Source organism: Chenopodium quinoa, unplaced genomic scaffold, assembly GCF_001683475.1.
Source record: "Chenopodium quinoa cultivar QQ74 unplaced genomic scaffold, ASM168347v1, whole genome shotgun sequence".
NCBI classification, from domain to species: Eukaryota; Viridiplantae; Streptophyta; class Magnoliopsida; order Caryophyllales; family Amaranthaceae; genus Chenopodium; species Chenopodium quinoa.
The window spans coordinates 8,906,118-8,925,292 of record NW_018744367.1 but is presented as its reverse complement, the minus strand read 5'-3'; the positions used below and the strand labels follow the sequence as shown (position 1 = coordinate 8,925,292).

At 32.9% G+C, this 19,175-nt stretch overlaps 1 protein-coding gene across 4 annotated transcripts; it reads right to left on the bottom strand.

The window, feature by feature from the left end:
• Positions 1-4,123: 4,123 nt before the first annotated feature.
• On the bottom strand, positions 4,124-17,991 carry LOC110696639 (uncharacterized protein YqkD-like). 4 transcript variants are annotated; one of them, XM_021873981.1, is made up of 15 exons: positions 17,554-17,987; positions 17,364-17,446; positions 16,045-16,126; positions 14,919-15,025; positions 12,671-12,797; positions 12,258-12,352; positions 11,982-12,105; positions 11,375-11,455; positions 10,533-10,631; positions 9,352-9,510; positions 9,209-9,272; positions 9,031-9,101; positions 8,491-8,535; positions 4,969-5,145; positions 4,124-4,888 (listed from the first exon to the last, which is right to left on the bottom strand). In XM_021873981.1, exons 2-15 carry the CDS (start codon positions 17,399-17,401, stop codon positions 4,448-4,450), a joined length of 1,710 nt encoding a protein of 569 aa, XP_021729673.1. In that variant the 5' UTR covers positions 17,402-17,446; positions 17,554-17,987; the 3' UTR covers positions 4,124-4,447. The 4 variants fall into 4 exon arrangements, with proteins under 4 accessions (XP_021729673.1, XP_021729675.1, XP_021729674.1 ...); XM_021873983.1 differs by having other exon boundaries at positions 9,221-9,272; positions 17,554-17,984; XM_021873982.1 differs by having other exon boundaries at positions 14,919-15,022; positions 17,554-17,984.
• Between the last annotated feature and the right edge of the window lie 1,184 nt (positions 17,992-19,175).

Below are 19,175 nucleotides of genomic sequence, written 5' to 3'. Positions count from 1 at the left end.
AAAAAATGAGGGTATAAAGGTCATTTTGTGTTATTGTATGAGACCTAAAATTGTGAAATGTGACTAACATTTTGGGTGTCCAAAAATGAAAATAGTAACTATCATTCGGGGACGGAGGGAGTAACTTTTTTTTTTTTTGAATAGATACAAACTATTAACTTAATTCACCTTCCTTACGCAAATATTTTTTTAATCAGTAATTAGACAACATAAAATACTACTCTATATCTTTCATGTCAAATATTATTTTTATTATTCATGATTTCTAATTACTTTCTTAGAGCTTCTAATACGTAGTTGAAAGGGTAAAGTCGTATCCCCTAATAAAAAATAATTACCTAAGTCTTCTAACTAAAGTAGATAGGGAAGTAGGGTCGAATCCACAGGGAAATAAGTCTTTCTACTCCTAATTAATTATTATAATCTAAATTATCGAGGTAACCAATATTGATGTAAATAAAGTCTGTACTACGAAGAATAAGATCGGAGGAAATAAAATAGGGAGAAATTAAATATTAAAAGACCTAGGGCATAGGTTCACTAATAAACAATAATCCAGGGAAAATCATAATAAGCAATCATCAAGCATTGATTAATCAAATTATAAAGGGCTTTCGCTACGTATTATAATCACAGAGTTAATTTACCGGTATTAAATTTCATCTGTCGAATCTCGACTAGTACTTAACCATTTATAAATTAGTCCGCCTATTGAAACTAAGCCTAAACATCAATTCTCATCTGTCGAATCTCGAATTAATATTTCTAAACTCATACAATTAAATCTGGCCAAACCTAATTGCATAGCATTAAATCAATCAATAGGAAATTAACCAAGCATTGATAATCAACAATCACAAATTTACCCCTTCATAATATTTATTAGATCCCCATAAACCCTAGAAATAAAATTACTCAAGCATCATCATAACTAAACTAATCAAATAAATAAAGCAAGACATAATCAAAGAAGTAAATAAAATAACTTAAATTAAAAGAGAAGAAATTGTTACCAAAAGAAATATGGATTAATGAAAATAATTAAGAACAAAGTTGAGAGAGAATTTAAGAGAGAGAAAATATCCTAAGTAGAGAGAGAAAATCTAAAAAAAGGAAGGTAATAAAAAATTGCGTACATAATTCGTACTTAAACACTCCTAAAACAAAAACTAAAACAAAACTATCAGTTACTTAGAAAAACACGCGCCCAATCGGGCGAAGGGCCGCCAGATCGGGCCCGCCTTTTTACAACGCCCACTGCTGGTATGCTGCGCCCGATCGAGCTTACGCTCACCCGATCGGGCGCGCCTCTTCCTTGAGGTTACTTTTGCGCGCACCCGCCCGATCGGCCGTATGCTTGCCCGATTGGGCCCGACTTCTTCTTCGAGGCTTGGATTTCGATTGGGCTCGATTCCTCGGCCCAATCCGGGTTTCCTCATCGGGTCTTGATTAATTGATCCAATAGCTCCGGTATCATATACCGAGCCCTTGATCACCGGCTCTCACCGATCCTGGGCTTCAAGAATGGTCGTGTCCTTCTAGCTTCCGTAGTTGATCCATGAAAACCTGGGAAAATGCTCCAAAAGAACAATTTCCTGTAAAACTCAACTAAAACTACGAAAACACTAGAAAACACAAATTAGTAATAAAAGTGGCCCTAAAGAGCCAAAAACACTACTAATTATGACCATGGGATGGGGGTAAAACACTATATAAATTTGACATATCAGTAGTATATAATTTGATAAAAGTCTTCAAAAAAAAAAGTTTTAATAGTTGTACAATTTTTAGGAAAATTTGCAAATTACAGCCATTTAAAGTTCGTATTTTGCAAATTGCAGCCATTTAATTTTTTTTTTTTTGCAAATTGCAGCCCAAAAGTTCATATAAATTGTAGCCCGATTCAACTTTTTCATTGGTTTGCAAGTTGAAAAATCTTCGATTAAGGTTTTAGGGGCCATTTTAGCCCTTAGGGGTCCGAATTGAGCTCGGAATGAGCAAAAAAATAATGCAAGTATCTCGTTTTGCATAACAAAAATGTATCGATTTGTGGGAAACTGTAAATATGAGACACTTACGTTAGTTTTTTTTGCTAATTCCGAGCTCAATTTGGGTTCTTAAGGGATAAAATGACCCCTAAAACCTTAATTGATGATTTTTCAATATGTAAACCGATGGAAAAATTGAATCGGGCTGCAATTTACAATTTATACGAAATTTTGGGCTGCAATTTGCAAAAAAAAATTTAAATGGCTGTAATTTGCAAAATACAAACTTTAAATGGCTGCAATTTGCAAATTTTCCCAATTTTTACTTAACACTCCGTATGGCTCAAATTATGTTATAAGTATAATATATATTTTTTTCTTAAATTTATATAGTTGTCCGTACATATCATTAACCTATACTAAAAGCAAACCTAATATGACACTTGTCATAATCTCATTAACAATTTTCCCTCTCATTTTACTTTCCATTTATACGCAGGTTATTTAAGGAAATCATTTTATAATAATTTAAAATATCTTTCTTCCAATTAAAATTCTTAACAATAATAACTCTCCATATAAACCCAACTAATATATTTTTACATATAAGTAGTCAATTATTTGGTATTATTTTTGTTAAAAAATGAGGTAAATACTATTAAGCAATACTGCTAGATATTAGTTTAGTCTTCGATAATACTATTAACTTTTTTTTTCTTCTAATTTTGTCACTTTTGCAATAATGTTTAATTAAATTAAAAATCAAATAATTTGTTAAGATATATATATATATATACATATATATATATATACATATATATATATATACACACACACACACTTTATTTTCTACAATTAAAAGTCATATCAATACTAACGCAGCAGTGCATTTACTATCATTAGAATTTTTTTACAAAAAATAAAAATTTCAAAGACCTCTCTTTTTTTTTTTTTTAATCAAGTTTAAGTGTCACTAATCTTGACATTAATAGAAATACATATAAAATTAAAGTTATATTTATTTTTAGTAATATGAGTTTAATTTTTTTTAATAAAATTCAATGCAATAACTCTGTATAAAAATTTACTTTATAATAATAATGCATTGCACGGGACTTAAGCTAGTTATGAAAGTATATATCAAGTTTATAATATTTTATTCATGTATAAGATTTGTTTCCTAATTAAGGGAATGCTCTTATTGAATGAATTGAGCTGAATTGAATATTTTATGAGGGAAGAAAATTAAGAACTGAATTGAATTGAACTTATTGGAGCAGAACTGAAAATAATCTGAAAAGAACATGTCTTAAATATTTTGTTTTTTTTTTTTTAAAAAAAAAAAAAAAAAAAAACTAAGGGACACACCAAAAAAATGACACGTGTCATTGCTGGTGTGTCTTTTAGTATATATATACTACCTCCGTTTCTTTTTTGTTGACACGTATTCCTTTTCAGGAAGTTTTTTTTTAGTTGACACGTTTCCTATTAGGGTAAATTTTTTACCTTGCATTTACAAGGTACCCCACTTGCTTTTTCATTCTCTCTCACTCTCTCTCCTCTCCTTAATAAATGTGCCTAAATCAAACGCGTCAACTGAGTAGAAACGGAAAAAGTAGTTATTGATGATTGATAGACATTGTAACAACTAACAAATCTAATGATATACTGCCTAAAACCATTTATTCATTTAATAAGAGAAAAAAAAAATCCAAAGTGATGCAAATATATTAAAAACTGAGGGATATATGGTAGACATGTAGTGCAACCTTGAGGTCAGGAGTGTAAATTTTCTATAGTTCATATTTTCGAATTTAAAATACATGTGAATGATTCATTAAATGAGAAGTACGTACCATTAATAAAACTGATTTCTAATTCTATACAAAGCCATTCAAATTATTCAGGGCTCCATCATTAACCAAAATTTAGAATTTAAAGCTAACAAGAGTTCGTGCAAGTTTATGAATCACACGATCATATAGAATAGAATGTTATCTGAATTATGAGACCAATTTGTTGAATCTTTTGGTGAACGGTGAATAAGTCAGTGTCGGTCTCTACAATAGATTTTCTGTAGTTGAACTTTTAAGGGAAAAATACCATCAAACATCCCTTAAAATTAGCTTGCAATATCGAGACAAGAAAGAACAAGTAAATATACAACGAAAATGAAAAATATGCAACACGGATTTACAATGAAACCGGAAACTTTATGCACAATAAAGAATTGCCGATATCTTCATTACCAAGAACCAAATATTCACACTTAACCAATTACCTTCTCTTTTTATCTTTCAGGAACAAATCTACAGAGCATGACCAATAGCTCAGTAACAAATTACCCCAAATAAACAGAAATAGTGCTCTCTTTTGTTAATATGTTGCCTTCTATCTGGTTTGGCCTGCCTTTGTTACAATCATTGGGAGTATACAGCCACATCATAACTAGGTTATGTTTACCGCGTGCTTCTGAAGAAATTTCGATCCCATCTACGGAAAAACCCATCCATGATACTACTTCCTGAAGAATTTTTTTCAACAGTCAAGGTGGCTTTTGTACCATCACCAGATTCCCTGCCAGATGACTCTGCATCTTGAGCAGGTGTATTATTTGCTTTCTCCGTTTCAGACCTTTCAGTACATTGGATTCTGGAAGAATGGTCTAGATGATGTTCAGATGCAGTGCTCTTAGATGCCCGGGGTTCACTACTTGTTAATGAAAGGAAAGTTGACTCTGACTTGGATGGTCCACAACATTCTTTATCTGTGAGAATATTTGGTTTAGGAATTTCTTGGTTAGATCCAATAACATTGGAGTCAGCACAGGGAGGAGGCTTTTCTGGTGGTTGACTCGTACCCATGTCCTTCAAAGACTCAACTATGGCTTCCATGACCATCTATTCAAGCAGTACACAAGTAAATTAGTGCAGCAATATGAAGACGTTAACAGAATGTTTAGATTAGTAACTTGACTCACCCTTTCTTCTTCCTCCATATCACGGGGAAATTCTGCCATGTTGTCAAGGGAGTATTCTACATATTGATCATCGTCAATGGCAATTGGAACATGAGGACCAAAGGGTTGACCATTGGCTAATTCAAAGCTAATCATTCCGGAACTTGAGGAAGATGACTCAGTTCCAGCTGCCTCTTCCTGGAGCAAAGCATGAATTAAGATTTTTGAAAAATGGGAAATAAGTAAAAGCTCTAAAATACAATTTACTTTAGCAAGAAAAATAGTTATGGTAATGGCCAGAGTTTTAAAAAGGAAATAAAAAATAAAGAACCCAAAAGCCTTGAAGCATAGCTGCATTCGATGGTGAATAATAGCAAGGATTTTTCACTGAACAGGATTGGCTGGTAGGGAAAGGTATTACTATAAGTGACTGATGAAAGCCTGAGAGAGAATAATTCCATTAGATATCTAATTTCCCTCCCTTTCCCTTTGTCCCATCCCCTTCATCTTCTCTCTCCCTTGGCTCTTTTAGTTTTTTCTTCCCGGTTCTTCAACAGCAATAGACTTAACAATAAACAAAATATAATCGACGTGAAGAAAAAGGCAGCAGATAAACATTCAGAAGTGCAACAAGGAAAACAAAGGAATTTTTCAATCAATAATTTGAATTACGCTCGCTGTCCCACAAATAATTCCAGGCTGCAAAGTTGCAACTGCACCAAAATGATCCCAAATTTTGGGGGTATCTCAGAAAATTAGCCCAATAAGAACAGTAAAATTTTCCATCAAAGAAATTATATTATATCAACTAGAATAACATTATATTATAAATCAATAAACAAAAACTGATAACTGATACTCCCTCCGATTCATAGTGATGTTGCAAGGTAAAATTGGGGATAAACCAATATAATTCCCATTTGTTACTGTCTATTCTAGAATCTAAGAAAATGTAACTTATTGTGCTATTCTTTCAAATTTAAAAAAACTGAAAGTGGCCTCATGAGTAGCAGATATGAGGACATATTGGGTATTAATTATTCTATATGGGTTAATAGGGTAATAGAGTTTGCTAAAGTAACAAATTCAACAGAACATATATATGAATCCCCCCAAAGGAAACCAGGAAGCCAGGAACATCAATACATACTATACAGAGCAAGTACTACAGTATACAAACTTAAAAATAAAACCTTTGTCCACCCACCCCTATTCACCTGCCTTTACCACCTATACAACCATGTATAGTAACCCCCCACCCCCTAACCCACTTACCATCTCTGTCTTGCTTCATCTTCTAACTCTGCTTCCTGGTCCTACACACCCCCCCCCCCAACAATTTGAGTGGGTTATTAGACCGAGGAGGCTTTAATAGATGGATTGAAAATATTTTATCATGAACTTTTAGAAATCTGATGTTTGTTAGAGACTTGAGTGAACTATTTTCCCTCACAATTACTGATTTTAAGTTCGTTGCAAATTAGGAGTGGAACTTTAAGGTAAGGTAAGATTTAAGTCAATAATAGATGGATTTCATAATCAATTAACATGTTTTAATTTGGTGGGTAGGGATGAAGAAAGTTTGTTTTTATGGTGGTACACATATTTTGAAGGAGGAGAGAGGAATAAGTTTTACTATTACAAAATATTACTTCCAGTTTAACAAGGTAAATTTTATAAGCATACTAGAAGAATGCCAGAAAAATTAAATTTCTGTTTAAAAAGGGGGTGGGGGCTGAAAACCTAACTAATGCCTACAACAACTTACAAATATTGAGGAAACAGGGCACACTCAAATATTGGCAAATACAAGTTTATATGCAAGATAAACGAATTTTTGTCTATCTAGTGGCAATATATTGAAAAAGCGTGGTCATTTATTCAGTACTTTTGGTGAGCTGTCCAATTACTGTTTGCAACTTGCATTTAGAAAATTACACATGTACCAATCAACTAGTACTTGAAAAGACACATGTACCTCTCCACTGGTACTTGAAAAGACGATTATACCCCCAAATATAAGGCACATTTACTTTTGGTGAGCTGTTCAATTACTGTTTGCAACTTGCATTTAGAAAACTGCACATATAACATTTTTTTTATTCAATAGGATGGTAAAGCCATTCAAATAACTTGATAAGGCGAATATCAATAGTTGATAGGCAGAAAAGAATATCCTCTCTGGTTAACCTAATTAGTCCAACTCATAAGTTGATTCATATTTTTTTACTTGTCAGATACAATTTCACAACTTATTTTCCAGTCCCTCAAACTCTTTCCTCTAAATGCCCGATTTAGTTCTCACGTTCTGAGGAATAATAAAACTAAAATCATCAGCCATTTTTTCCCTAGTTCCCTTAAAAGAACCCTAGTTATGATCTTTTCCTTTTTCGTCACAAACACGAAGACAACTCTTTGTGACAGTCCATCAACAAGAATTGATACAAAGGTAAGTAGAGCTTTTTTTTGGACTGAAGTATTTGTTTTGCTTGTTTTGGGCATTATTAATACAATTCTGAAGTTTGTTAATGGAATTAAATTTCTTTAAAGGTAATATTTGAATACCTTTATTTTGAATGTTTTGAATCCGATTCTGGAATTTAAGATCTAGAATTTCAGTACCACATAAATCTGTAATCCCATCCCCTTGTATTTCTCTTTACGTAAACTAAAGGGGATGGAAAGAAAAGGAGATCAAGGGAGTGGTAAGTTAGGGGGTAGGCTGGTAATTACAAATGACAAGGTTATTTTGTCATTTCAAAACCTTTTGATTTTGGGCCCTTTTAAGAACATTTCATTGAATTGGACCAATTTCAAATTTGAAATTCTTTGGGAATCCAAACAATAGATTTACCCAATTCCAGAGTTTCAGATGAAATCCTAGTATCCAAATATTTCATATATTATAAATGGGGTAATGATATATTTAGCCCTTAGGGCTATATATAAGCATTTAATATACTTCCTAAAATGGAATTAAGTTGGGAATTCATGGCAAAATCACGCGCACATCGGTGTAATTAATGTTACTTATCCTCAATATTTCCTTTTATAGCTTCTTATTCATAGCCCTTAGGGCTATGTTTATCATTTCCCATTATAAATTTGGTGGATAGTTTGGAGGACCGGAAAATGCTTTGTGAAATTTGTATCTCACTTACCATACTTAGAAACATTAAGAAAATGAATCAGCTTAATGAGGTGGGCCATTGAGGTTTAATGGTACATGGAAGAGTACAAAATGCACCAAAAGATGGTTATCTTACACTAAAGATACTAATTTTAGTCCATTCATTGATCATAACTATCTTGATATTTCATCAAACCTGAGTGGATGTTCCTATTCGAAGGTCAATGTTTCATCAAGAAAAGTACTGCTTGTTCAGGGGTATACAAAGTTCTTTTCCACATAACACAATGAAAACTCACCTCCCCTGCCCCAAAATGCTCAACAGCTGTCCTACGTTATGCTTCATATTGAAACTACAGCAAATGCAAGAAACAACTACGACTTTAAGGTGCAGCCAAAATAAATCAACATACCTTTGCTTCAGACTGTTCATTTTCACCAGCCATTGTTGGGGGTACCTAAGAACATTCAAAATAGAAATAAAATCAACCATATATGATGCATAAACAAAATTTAGTAAATAATATAAAGCTTGCAGCAATGCTTTAGTGATGTTCCATTACTTTTGAAACACATGTTTCACACTGAGCTATATTTTTTCCTCCATTAAAAGAATCAAGCACAGGCTGAATATCAAAATACAAGTGATGTGGTGAAATAATGGGTCAACAATTAAAAACTTCATCAAATATTCTTATTTGTGGTGATGTATCAAATTTTGGATGATTGAAGGTAAAAGTATGAGAAGAGGAGGGGTTGTAATGGGTTCTTTACTGAAAAAAAGTTATAATACTAAGTGGGAGGAGGTGATAGGATGGGGACAAGCAGCATGTCAAATAACTCAAATTCCTGTTTAAATATAGATATAATAACGCATTTCAAGACCCACCCACTAGAATTCCATTTTCATATGAGGTGTTAATTAAATACGAGAGGTATCTATCAAAACTAACCTCCGTTCGGCTCATGGGTCGTTTAGATCTGAGCTGCTCAATAGCATCTCCAGTGCTACTCCTGGCAGGTTCTACATAAACAAACGATATAGAAATAAATTACAGAACAATTAGCATTTAAGAGATCAAAAGTTTAGCACCCATTCTAAATAAAGAATATAAGCTACTACAGGCATGCCTCTAGATCCACCTGAGGAATTGCTACCAGAGAATCCCATTCCATGCAATGCATTCCAAGTAGCCTGAAGATTATTAAGCCATCTAAGTTGGTATCAAAACTAAAGTAAATCCATATACTTACAGGTATTAATTTAAATCTACCTTGTCAATGTATTCATGCACTGGATCAAATAACCTTGCCGGAACATCATCCTCTGGAGGTTGCAAAACATTATTGAAAAATATACTTATGGAATCAAAGTAAAACTGAGGCCGTGGAGAGTTGTGATCACCCTCAAATTTGATAAAATTCTTGTCTCCCTGTCAGATTTACTTCAACATTAAACCTTTGATGAAGAATGATGTCAAAAATAGCTCTAATTAATATATAGATAGTACAAGTGCATGTTTATCCTATGGCAGCAAATCTTAAGACTATCGCAAGATTCATAACAACCCTAAGTCCGGCCACCATAACTAATACACCTTTAGAGTGAACTCTTAATATATTCGTAGTACAGTAGATGATCCCTTGACAGGATTAATAAGCGCAGAAATATATGTACAACTATATTTTAGGATGAAATAGGCAGGCAAACAATAGCTGATCAATACTTATATCCTAACATGGATAGTTTAATTCTCCTTACCAAGTTAAAGAAACTATCCTAAAGTTACAATAAAATTGGATGTCACCATTTTATCCTGCTAACAAGTAACAAGAGACAGTTTTCTATTCTGTAGTATTTGGTTGTTCCAATTACAAAGCATTTTTTGTCACAGATGTTTCCTTGATTATTTTGTTTGTTTCACATGTAGTTCTTGCCAGCTAGGAAACTAGGACACTACATATATGACAACATTACAGGGAAATCAAATCTCTGGCAGCATCAAAAAGATGTCAAGGAGTAAATACTCCGCCAATAAAAATAAGAGTGTCACCAAAAAATAGTCAACAATATACAGTTAAAGACTTAAAAGTTTTTTATTATCTGAGAAAACTTTTAAGTAGAAAACTTTTTGTTATCTGTAAGCCTATATTTTTTATCATCTGTAAGACTTAAAAGTTTTCAAATGATGATAAAAATATATAGGCTTACAGATACACAGTAAAAAAAAAATTTATTCACAATTATCTAAAGCACAAAACTGTCGTCACATGGAAAACTTCAGCTGTATCACATGCATAAATGTTTCAACTGAGCCAATAGATACAAAGAGTAAGAGATACATAGTTACGATGAAGTATATAAGAATTTATCATAGTAATAAAATATCAATTATGAACCATCAATGGTTTTAGATAGTTTCTTTCTTAAAAGGGAGAAAAACATTAAACTCACCATGTAAACATCATGTATGCGTTCAGAATGGTGAGGCTGTATAAAATCATCGTCAATTGCATGGCCAAACAACACCGGAACAAAGGAAGACTTTGCAACCTATCAAAATCATTCATAACAGCACCAAAGTCAAAGAGCTTCTTCTACTAGGACATCTAAATTATAATGTAGGAACAAAAATTAAAGAAAATGCCCTCCAACACATCATGAATCAACCTCCCTTTCTAATGCATTGACCAGATACCTAACAATGATTTTTTGGCAACTAGCACAGAAAGTAGTTTAACATAATGCAGCAAAGAACTACCTTCATGCAAGACACATGAATGTTTCCAAACATTACATATACAAAATTCTGTTAGGCAGTGTAGTACCTTTTTCTCGGTAATAAGGTTATTCATTCAAATGGAGTGTTTTGAGTTATTTATTAAACAGTGCAAGAGACTAACACCAAAGTAGATTTTGTATTTAGTAGAAAGAAAGAATTTACATTTAGGGTGTGTTTGGATAAAGAAATGGGAAAGAAAAGAAGGGGAGGGAGGTCCGCAGGGGAGGGAAGAGAAAGGGAGGGGAAGGGGAGGGAAGAAATAGGAGTTTTCCTTCCAAATCTCTCCATTGTTGGAGAGATCAAATTCTTACAATTTAATCCTTCCATTTCTCTCCCCTCCAATTCCCTTCCTTCCACATTTGTTATCCAAATAAAAGACAATCTATCCCTCAATTTCCCTTCCCTTCCTTTCCCTCCATTTCCATCAATCCAAACAAAGTGTTAGATTGCAAAAAAAGTTGAACAAAAAAGTCAAATTGCAACAAATTTATGATGTAATGAAAGCACATTGAACCTTAATGGTGTTCAGGTCCATAATGTCAAATTTTGCTTTCTTCATGATTGCTCTTCGCATGTATTGGATGGCAAATTTTACCTATTAAAGAAAAAATATAAATGTTAATGTCAATATAAGAAATTACAATAATTTGAGACGGTAATAGAGCAGTATTGGTAATATCATCAGTTCATCACATACGCACATAAATTTATCATTTGATTATGATAATGTATTTTACTAAAAGTGGCAGCATAGATGTCAATAGTCACAAAAGGAGACAATGCACACATACTTCAGCAGAAGTTTAACATTACACTTGGCAGAATCAGTTAAGTACATTCATATGAGTAATAGTTCCTTTCATAGCAACTGTTTATGAAAAATGTATATGCTACATGGTGATGCACAAATTTGAAAGTTCTTACATCAAACATTTCATAATGGATCTTGTTCACTGAGTTTTAAAAAGTATACAATCCCTCAAATGTTTGGAATCTTTCTTTCTTTCTTTCTTTCTTTCTTTCTTTTTTTTAACATAGCAGAACATCTTCATTGCCAATTTACAGTTATAAGACAACTATAAAGGAGGAACTTCTTGCAACTCATTCCAAATATCACTCACAGTAAATTTAGGAAGTCGGACTTTATAGGTATCCACAAGCTCCATCATCAAGTCAACCAAGTCTGAGAAGGGGCTGTCAAGAACCATTCCAGCAATTGAAGGATCCTCGGCTCCATACATTAAGCTATAGGAACAGTACATACTGTTAGATATAGCAACAAGCAAAACATTGACAATTTTTAATTTAAAACAGAACAGCAACAGAAAAGGCTTCAAAGTCAGGTAGGAACTAGATAAAATACTGAGGAAATTAAGTAATAAGATACACAAAGGAACCTTGTAACTGCGCCCATTGAACGGCCCCACAAGCCAATCATAGATACGTTCCCATCTGATCGTAAATAATCTACGACAGCTTTCAGGTCATCTTTCTGCAATACAGAAAGGAAAAGTTTCAGAATAATAGAATAAATTACCTTTGAATCCAAAGTTTTAAAATATATATATATAGTAAAAATAGCAACCAGTAAACAAAATCACTTTTTTTGACATAGAAAAACACAGTTTCTTTTGATTTTACAAAAATGCATCTTTTAAACTTTGGGAAATAAAAAAATGTCATTTATTGTTGCTCCAGATGAATCAATCGTCATCACATACTCTAGTTGCCTAGTAGGGGTAAAGTCTATTTAAAAAATAGCAAAATTATCTACATTTTCAATCCTATTGAAACAGACATGAAAACTTGCCTCGTTCCACCCTAAAGTTACATGCTCCCCTCCAGAGAGTCCAGAACCTGAGAAGTCCAAGGTGAAAACTGTAATGTTTAAGGGCAATAATATTATAGCAGCTTCACTGGCATCTGCCCTGCACCCACTGGTATACAGTTGACATGACATGAACTAAAGTCAGTATGAAGTTAACATGACATGAACACTTAAGCGGCTATGCCCTCTGATTATTTCAAAACATGGCAACATAACAATTATAAGATCACATATTAAATAATAAAGTAAAGACCAGGAGAATTTCATAAAGTACAAGTGCCTCTTTATTCAAGAAAATTTCCAGCCTCAAAATTTTTACTTCATATATTTTATATTGTACAATGACATAGGTCCCTCCGTATCATAAAGTTCTTCCCATTTAGTGTAGCTCCACATAGCAAGAAACTAAATAATGTGAGTACTTGTGAACTTGTGATTACTTTTAGAGAAGAGAGATAGAACCAAATAAGAAAACTAGCCCTAAAAGAATATGACAAATGGGTTTAATATTAGTATTTCTTTGACAAAAAGTAAATAAAATGAAAGTAGAAAAATCTTGATGGAAAGCCCCAAAACAAATGGGAAAAACTACACCAAACAAAGAGAGATTAATGGTTTGATTAAAAATTAAAAAATTATCAAAATAAAATAATATTAATAAAAAAAATTACAAAGGAAGAAACTACTTTTGACAATGCAATAGACTGTCTTATTTAAGCACAAATTAAAGCATACGCCCAAACTAGATTTCTAAAGTTGAAAGAACAAATTAAAAAAGTTAAAATCATCTACGCCTATTCCTCCATTAATAAAAAGGTAAAATTGACCACAACACCAACTATAACCTATGGCTTGGGTGCCAGGACAACCTTAAGCGGGTTTTGCGAGGTGGTCTGGGTTTTTGGGATGGTGGGGGTAGGGGGGGGGGTTAGGAGATGGTCTGAGTTTTTGTGGGTGGTGGTCTAGGTTTTCGAGATGGGTAGGGGTTTCGCGAGGGTTTTCAAGGTGATGGATGGGGTTTTTGGGCAGTAGTGGTTATGGTGGCTTAGGTGGTGGGGCTTGGTGATGGTGTGGTCTTAGCTAAGGGGTAGATTGGTAATTTAATTTATTTAGGTTAAGAAAATTAACTATAAATCAATAGGTTAACTCATTTAGTGGATTATGAGCACTTGAGCACTACATAGAGTTTATCAAATCACTAGAAACTATGGCAAAAAAAGTTTCCACCAAATAGAAAATCCAAATCTATAAGGCCAACATGTAGAATTTCCCAAAATAAAATAAAATAACAAGGAAATGGACTTGAATCAAATCGCTTCAATGCCAGAAAGAATCCTAAATGTCTGTGTAGAAGTAAATGGAGTTAGAATAGGGTATAATTGTTGTGAAAGGCTATATAGAACATAGGTCAATAAAATTATTGTGTTTGTCATGAGGTTTTTTGTGTAGTTTTAAGTTTTATAGATAAGCCCAATTGTTGTCGAAAAAAATTACAAATGAGCATATTGACGTAAAGTTATCCATTTGATGTTTGCAAGCTCGACATGCATACATTTTTTTTTTTGGCTTCTTTATTTGTCATGTTGGGCCCCGCACATAAACCTGTGAATAGGTTATTTTATTGTTGGATTGAGGTTTGTTGTAATTTTGTAAATGAGCTTTGTACTAGGAGGATGTGGCATAGGAAAAAATAACCTCCTCGAGGTTAGATCTATTATTATTGCTCTTCGATAATACATTAAGTATTGATAGTTAGGAAGTTTTACAAATCCTATTGTTGATCATTTTAAGTTGTAAATCACACTTTTCTTTGATCCCAAATTTCCAAATATGAACTGGAAGGAGAGAAAAAAGATACTTATGTATCATCTCCTAAAAGTAACATACATTGCGTTGAATTATTCTCTTTAATTTAAGGAGTATGCTTCAAATATAACAAGCATTGCAAATATAGATACCAACTCCATAAAACATCCGCTGTTGTGGAAAAAAGGAAGACAGTAAGAAACATAGTCGTGTATCAAAATGAACATAAAAAATCCTATTCAACCTACAAAGTGGAATACCTACTAAGTCATAAACCTTCTTATTCAGATAAAAGTAAAGATCAAATCAATACAACTCCCAATAAATCACATTCTGGATATCAGCAAAGTGCACTCAAAATAAAACATAGATTACTTCTTTACAAAATACGGTAGATAAACTCTAAACATGTGTTCCAACTGACCTGTTGCCATGGCAATATATAACACATGGTAGAAGCTTCCCATCAGGTTTCACAAGGGGGGCGTAATGACTGCATTGAAGAACATCCCCACGGCTGTTCTTAATCTGCTAATGAAGATAGACATTGTTTAGCCTAGTTGAATTCAGATCAGTGGCTGCTATTCAGGTTATGTACTTGTGCAGTGGTCATTACAACGCACAACAAAGACTAATACATTTTTGGAGCATTTATGTAAAAGATTATGAGGGTTTACTCAAGCCCCAAAACACTTTGATTTACAAAATAATACCCACATTACCGTCTACAAAAAATGGAATTAGGTACCATAATTTTTTTTGGTGAAAAAACAAACCACCAACCCCTTTGCAATATTCAATTCAAAATGCCACATCATTCCTAGAATTGAACGGTTAAAACATCATAAATTTGTTACAGAAATAGGAACCTCCCCAATCAGATCCTACATGGCTGGTATTTTAGTAATCATTATGTAAACCATAGAAAAATTCCCTACTGTAGCAATATCTAGGGATAACTTCTTGTTTTTTTTTTTTTTTTTTTGGAGCTATTTGATGGGTTTTTAGATGTTAATCAAGCTATGGCATGTAAAGTTCTTTTAATAAATAAAATTAAAAATAAACATTATTAAAATTACTAAAAGGCTAAACATATCACTAAGAACTAAAAAGACAATGCATCCTAAGTAAGATAATGCACATAGTTAGTGCTTCAATCAATACATAGCACTTATACTTAGGCCAGAAATTACTCACATGAAGATAACACCACAAAATAGCAAGAAACGCCACATTTTAGATTCCCAACTAGAAGTTTGCTTCAAAATTCCACTCATACTTTTCATCCACAACAATCAAGGGTCAACTTTAACTAGGCAAGCTGCTCATCATGAAGCTGCGCCATGTAAATTATTATTTCTTTAAGGAGAGCGGAGGGGGGAGGCTTCTGTTTGGGTCCATGTCACAGACTAATGGATTTTCAACTTGTCTGATTTGCAGCTTTGATTGGCTCGATATATCTAGTTCTTTAACAGATAATGTCGCCAGTTCATCCAAACAAATAGTACAATATTGGTATCATATGACAATGACATACACCAAAAGATTACCTCAACATCCTTCCTCTGGTACCATTTTCCTTTTAGCATGAACTCTTGATCTAAAAGGTCGTGCTCAGGGCTATATTCAGCTCTGCATCAAAGTTAAACATGTTATATGTTGCACAAATTATTGTTCATGCTACCAAGCACATATAAATATTCATAGAGCACGAACTTTCTAGCACAGTTACACAGATCTACTTCGTTTTGTGGTTAAGTTCCATAACAAATGTTTAGTGGAAATTTACTATACACTTGATCAAGTTTCACACTATGTGTCTTTGTACAACCAGTAAAGCTAAAAATTATATACTTCAGCACCTCTAATAACACGGCAGCAGCTGCATTCTCTTTCCCTATCCTCACTCTACCTTTCTCCACTCACCCATCGAAATCTAATTACTTGAGATTTATAAAAAATAATGTTGCTTTAGATTTTGCAAGTCTTAAATTTACTATTGATATTACGATGTAGAAAAAGTTTGTTTGAATTCAAATCAAGGATTAGACAACGCCTGATCCTCGTCCCATAATCTCTTATATTTTAGCTTGTGCATTTTTCAGCAAATATGTTTAAAAAATAGAGTAAACGAATGCACCGTCACTAGATATCATACATGTGTAATAAATGGGTCCAGAACAAAAACCACCATCCCCTAGATAATTCATAGTTTTCAATAATACTCGCAAATGCTCCATTGATTAAGATGCAATAGCAATAGAAAGTAGCAATGCACAAAAGCACATTATCAACTATATGGGATCCATTCGCCAATTTCTACATTTGATTATTTAATGTAAAAAAGACCATTTCAGAATTTTAAATACTTTTCGTGCTTTTCCCGATCATGTGGATTTCCTGACTTATACAAAGGATCCTAACAAGCTTTCAGCACGTATATTCACTATTCATTACAATCCCCCTTTCTTCATTCTCATAATATTCACGAGGTAGATAGTTTAAACTTCAAACCGCAAACAAAAATATAAACCCACAGCCCCACATAGAAACTATTTGAATACTTCAGGCTAGTAATCCAATATTCAACCACACTTAGAATAAGAGCAATTCAATTATTATTGCAATTAAAAAATGAAAAAAAATAAAAAATCTCAATAAGGTAAGCCAATGATTTACAACAATATCAAGGTAGATATCATTAATTCTTACCTAAAATTCACCTTCCCTGCCTATAATGCATTCTAATCAGTAAAGTGTTCTGAATAATTTATTTCAGTGAATTAATCGAAACTTAAAATGGGAACAAATATCAAATTAAACAAACAAATCTAACCAAAAGAAAGTGACATAATACTTCATAACACACCTTGGCGGCCGAATAATAAAGTTGACGAGTTGTTCCATAGTTCATCAACTATGGAAACAAAATCTTTCACAACTTCAATTCACCTGCAAAATCAAATTTCCAACACTAATTAATCTACATGATCGCAATAAAATAACAAGAAAATTAATAAATTATTACCCTACAAATTAATCAATAAAATAAATCAAACCTAAAAAATTGAATAAGATTCTTGCAGTTGAATTTGGGGAATTTAGGTTGAGAATCAATTGAATTGAGTGAAATTGCAGAAATCAGAGATCCAACGAAGAAGAAGGATCGCCGATTGCCGCCGCCATAGAATCGCCGGCAGAAGGTTTTTTGACGATGTGATGATTTTCTCTCTCCTTTGACCGCGTCGTTGATACTTCAGAAGCCGGGAAAGGTTGAGTCGTTAGAATTTTTTTTTTTTTTTGTTTTTTTTTTTTTTTTTTTTTTGGGATTTTCTGATGAGGATATGAACACCGAACACTTGTTGTCGTAGATCTGTGTGTTGGGAAGTGGGACCAGGGTCATGTAAGTTGTACTCGAGACCAGGTGCAAAGTGCAATTGTTCTTTTATCGTCGAGTTGGATTGGGGAAACCCAGTCACGACTCGCTCGTGTTTAGTCTGGAGTGAATTAGGCTCCATTATTTAGAGTTGTTTTGCTCTGCTCCGCCAAGCTGTAGTGTACTTTGCTCCGATCAAATCTGCTCTGCATAAAAGAAATTTACTTTGTTTTACTCTGTTTTCAATTAATAGTTAATAATAACAATAATAATAATTAATATTCAATAATAAATAATTAATATTGTATTGATGATAATAATTTATTATTTTAAATAATTATAATAATTAATATTAAAAATAATCATAATAATTATTAATACTAATAATAATTAATATTTATTATTCATAATAATAATTAATAATTCATTAATAATTTCTAAACATTATAACAATTCTTTCAAAAAAAAATATTTATTTGGCAGACTCGTCATATCCAAATACTCTTGGATATATGACGCCGTACATCGGGGGTAAGAATATATATGCCTGATTTTAGAATAATGCCACATAGAGGATTAAAAGAACATTTTAATAAGCTACATTCATCGTTTAGAATGAAGGTAGAATGTTCGTTTGGACAGTTGAAAAAAATGTGGAGGATATTATATAACATGTCACAAACGTCACAAAATAGTCAAATGTCAATCATTGTAGCCACTTGCACACTGCATAATTTTATTCGAATGCATAAGCTTGGAATACCAATCATTCAACATGATGTGAATATAGGAGCAGCAGATTCAACTATGTATGCACAATGGCGCAAAGATAGTATGGCCATAGTGCAACATCGTATAACACTCTGAATATGGAGGGCTAATCGATTGGAAAGCGACAATGACAGTGATAAAAACGAAGATCAAAGCGACAATGAAAATGATGAAAATGACGATCATATGGAAGTAGAAGGTTAATTCTCCACGATATTAAACTCCTATTTAATTATGTTACTATTTTGATATGCGGTGGTAATAATTTGAAGGTGTTAAACTGTTTTCTTTAATCTTTCTACTATTAACATATGTTAAATATGGTACACATTTATTTATTTTTTTACTCACCTAAATCAATAATAATAATAATAATAATAATAATAATAATGCCAAAATCTGCTCGGCTCTACTATCCTGAAATCTGCTCTGCTCTAATGAAATCTAATCTACTATGTGATTTGGGTATTTTTATACCTGGCCAAATGGCCCAATCGGATCCCGCCACGTGTCGCTGGAAGAGGTGCCACCTTG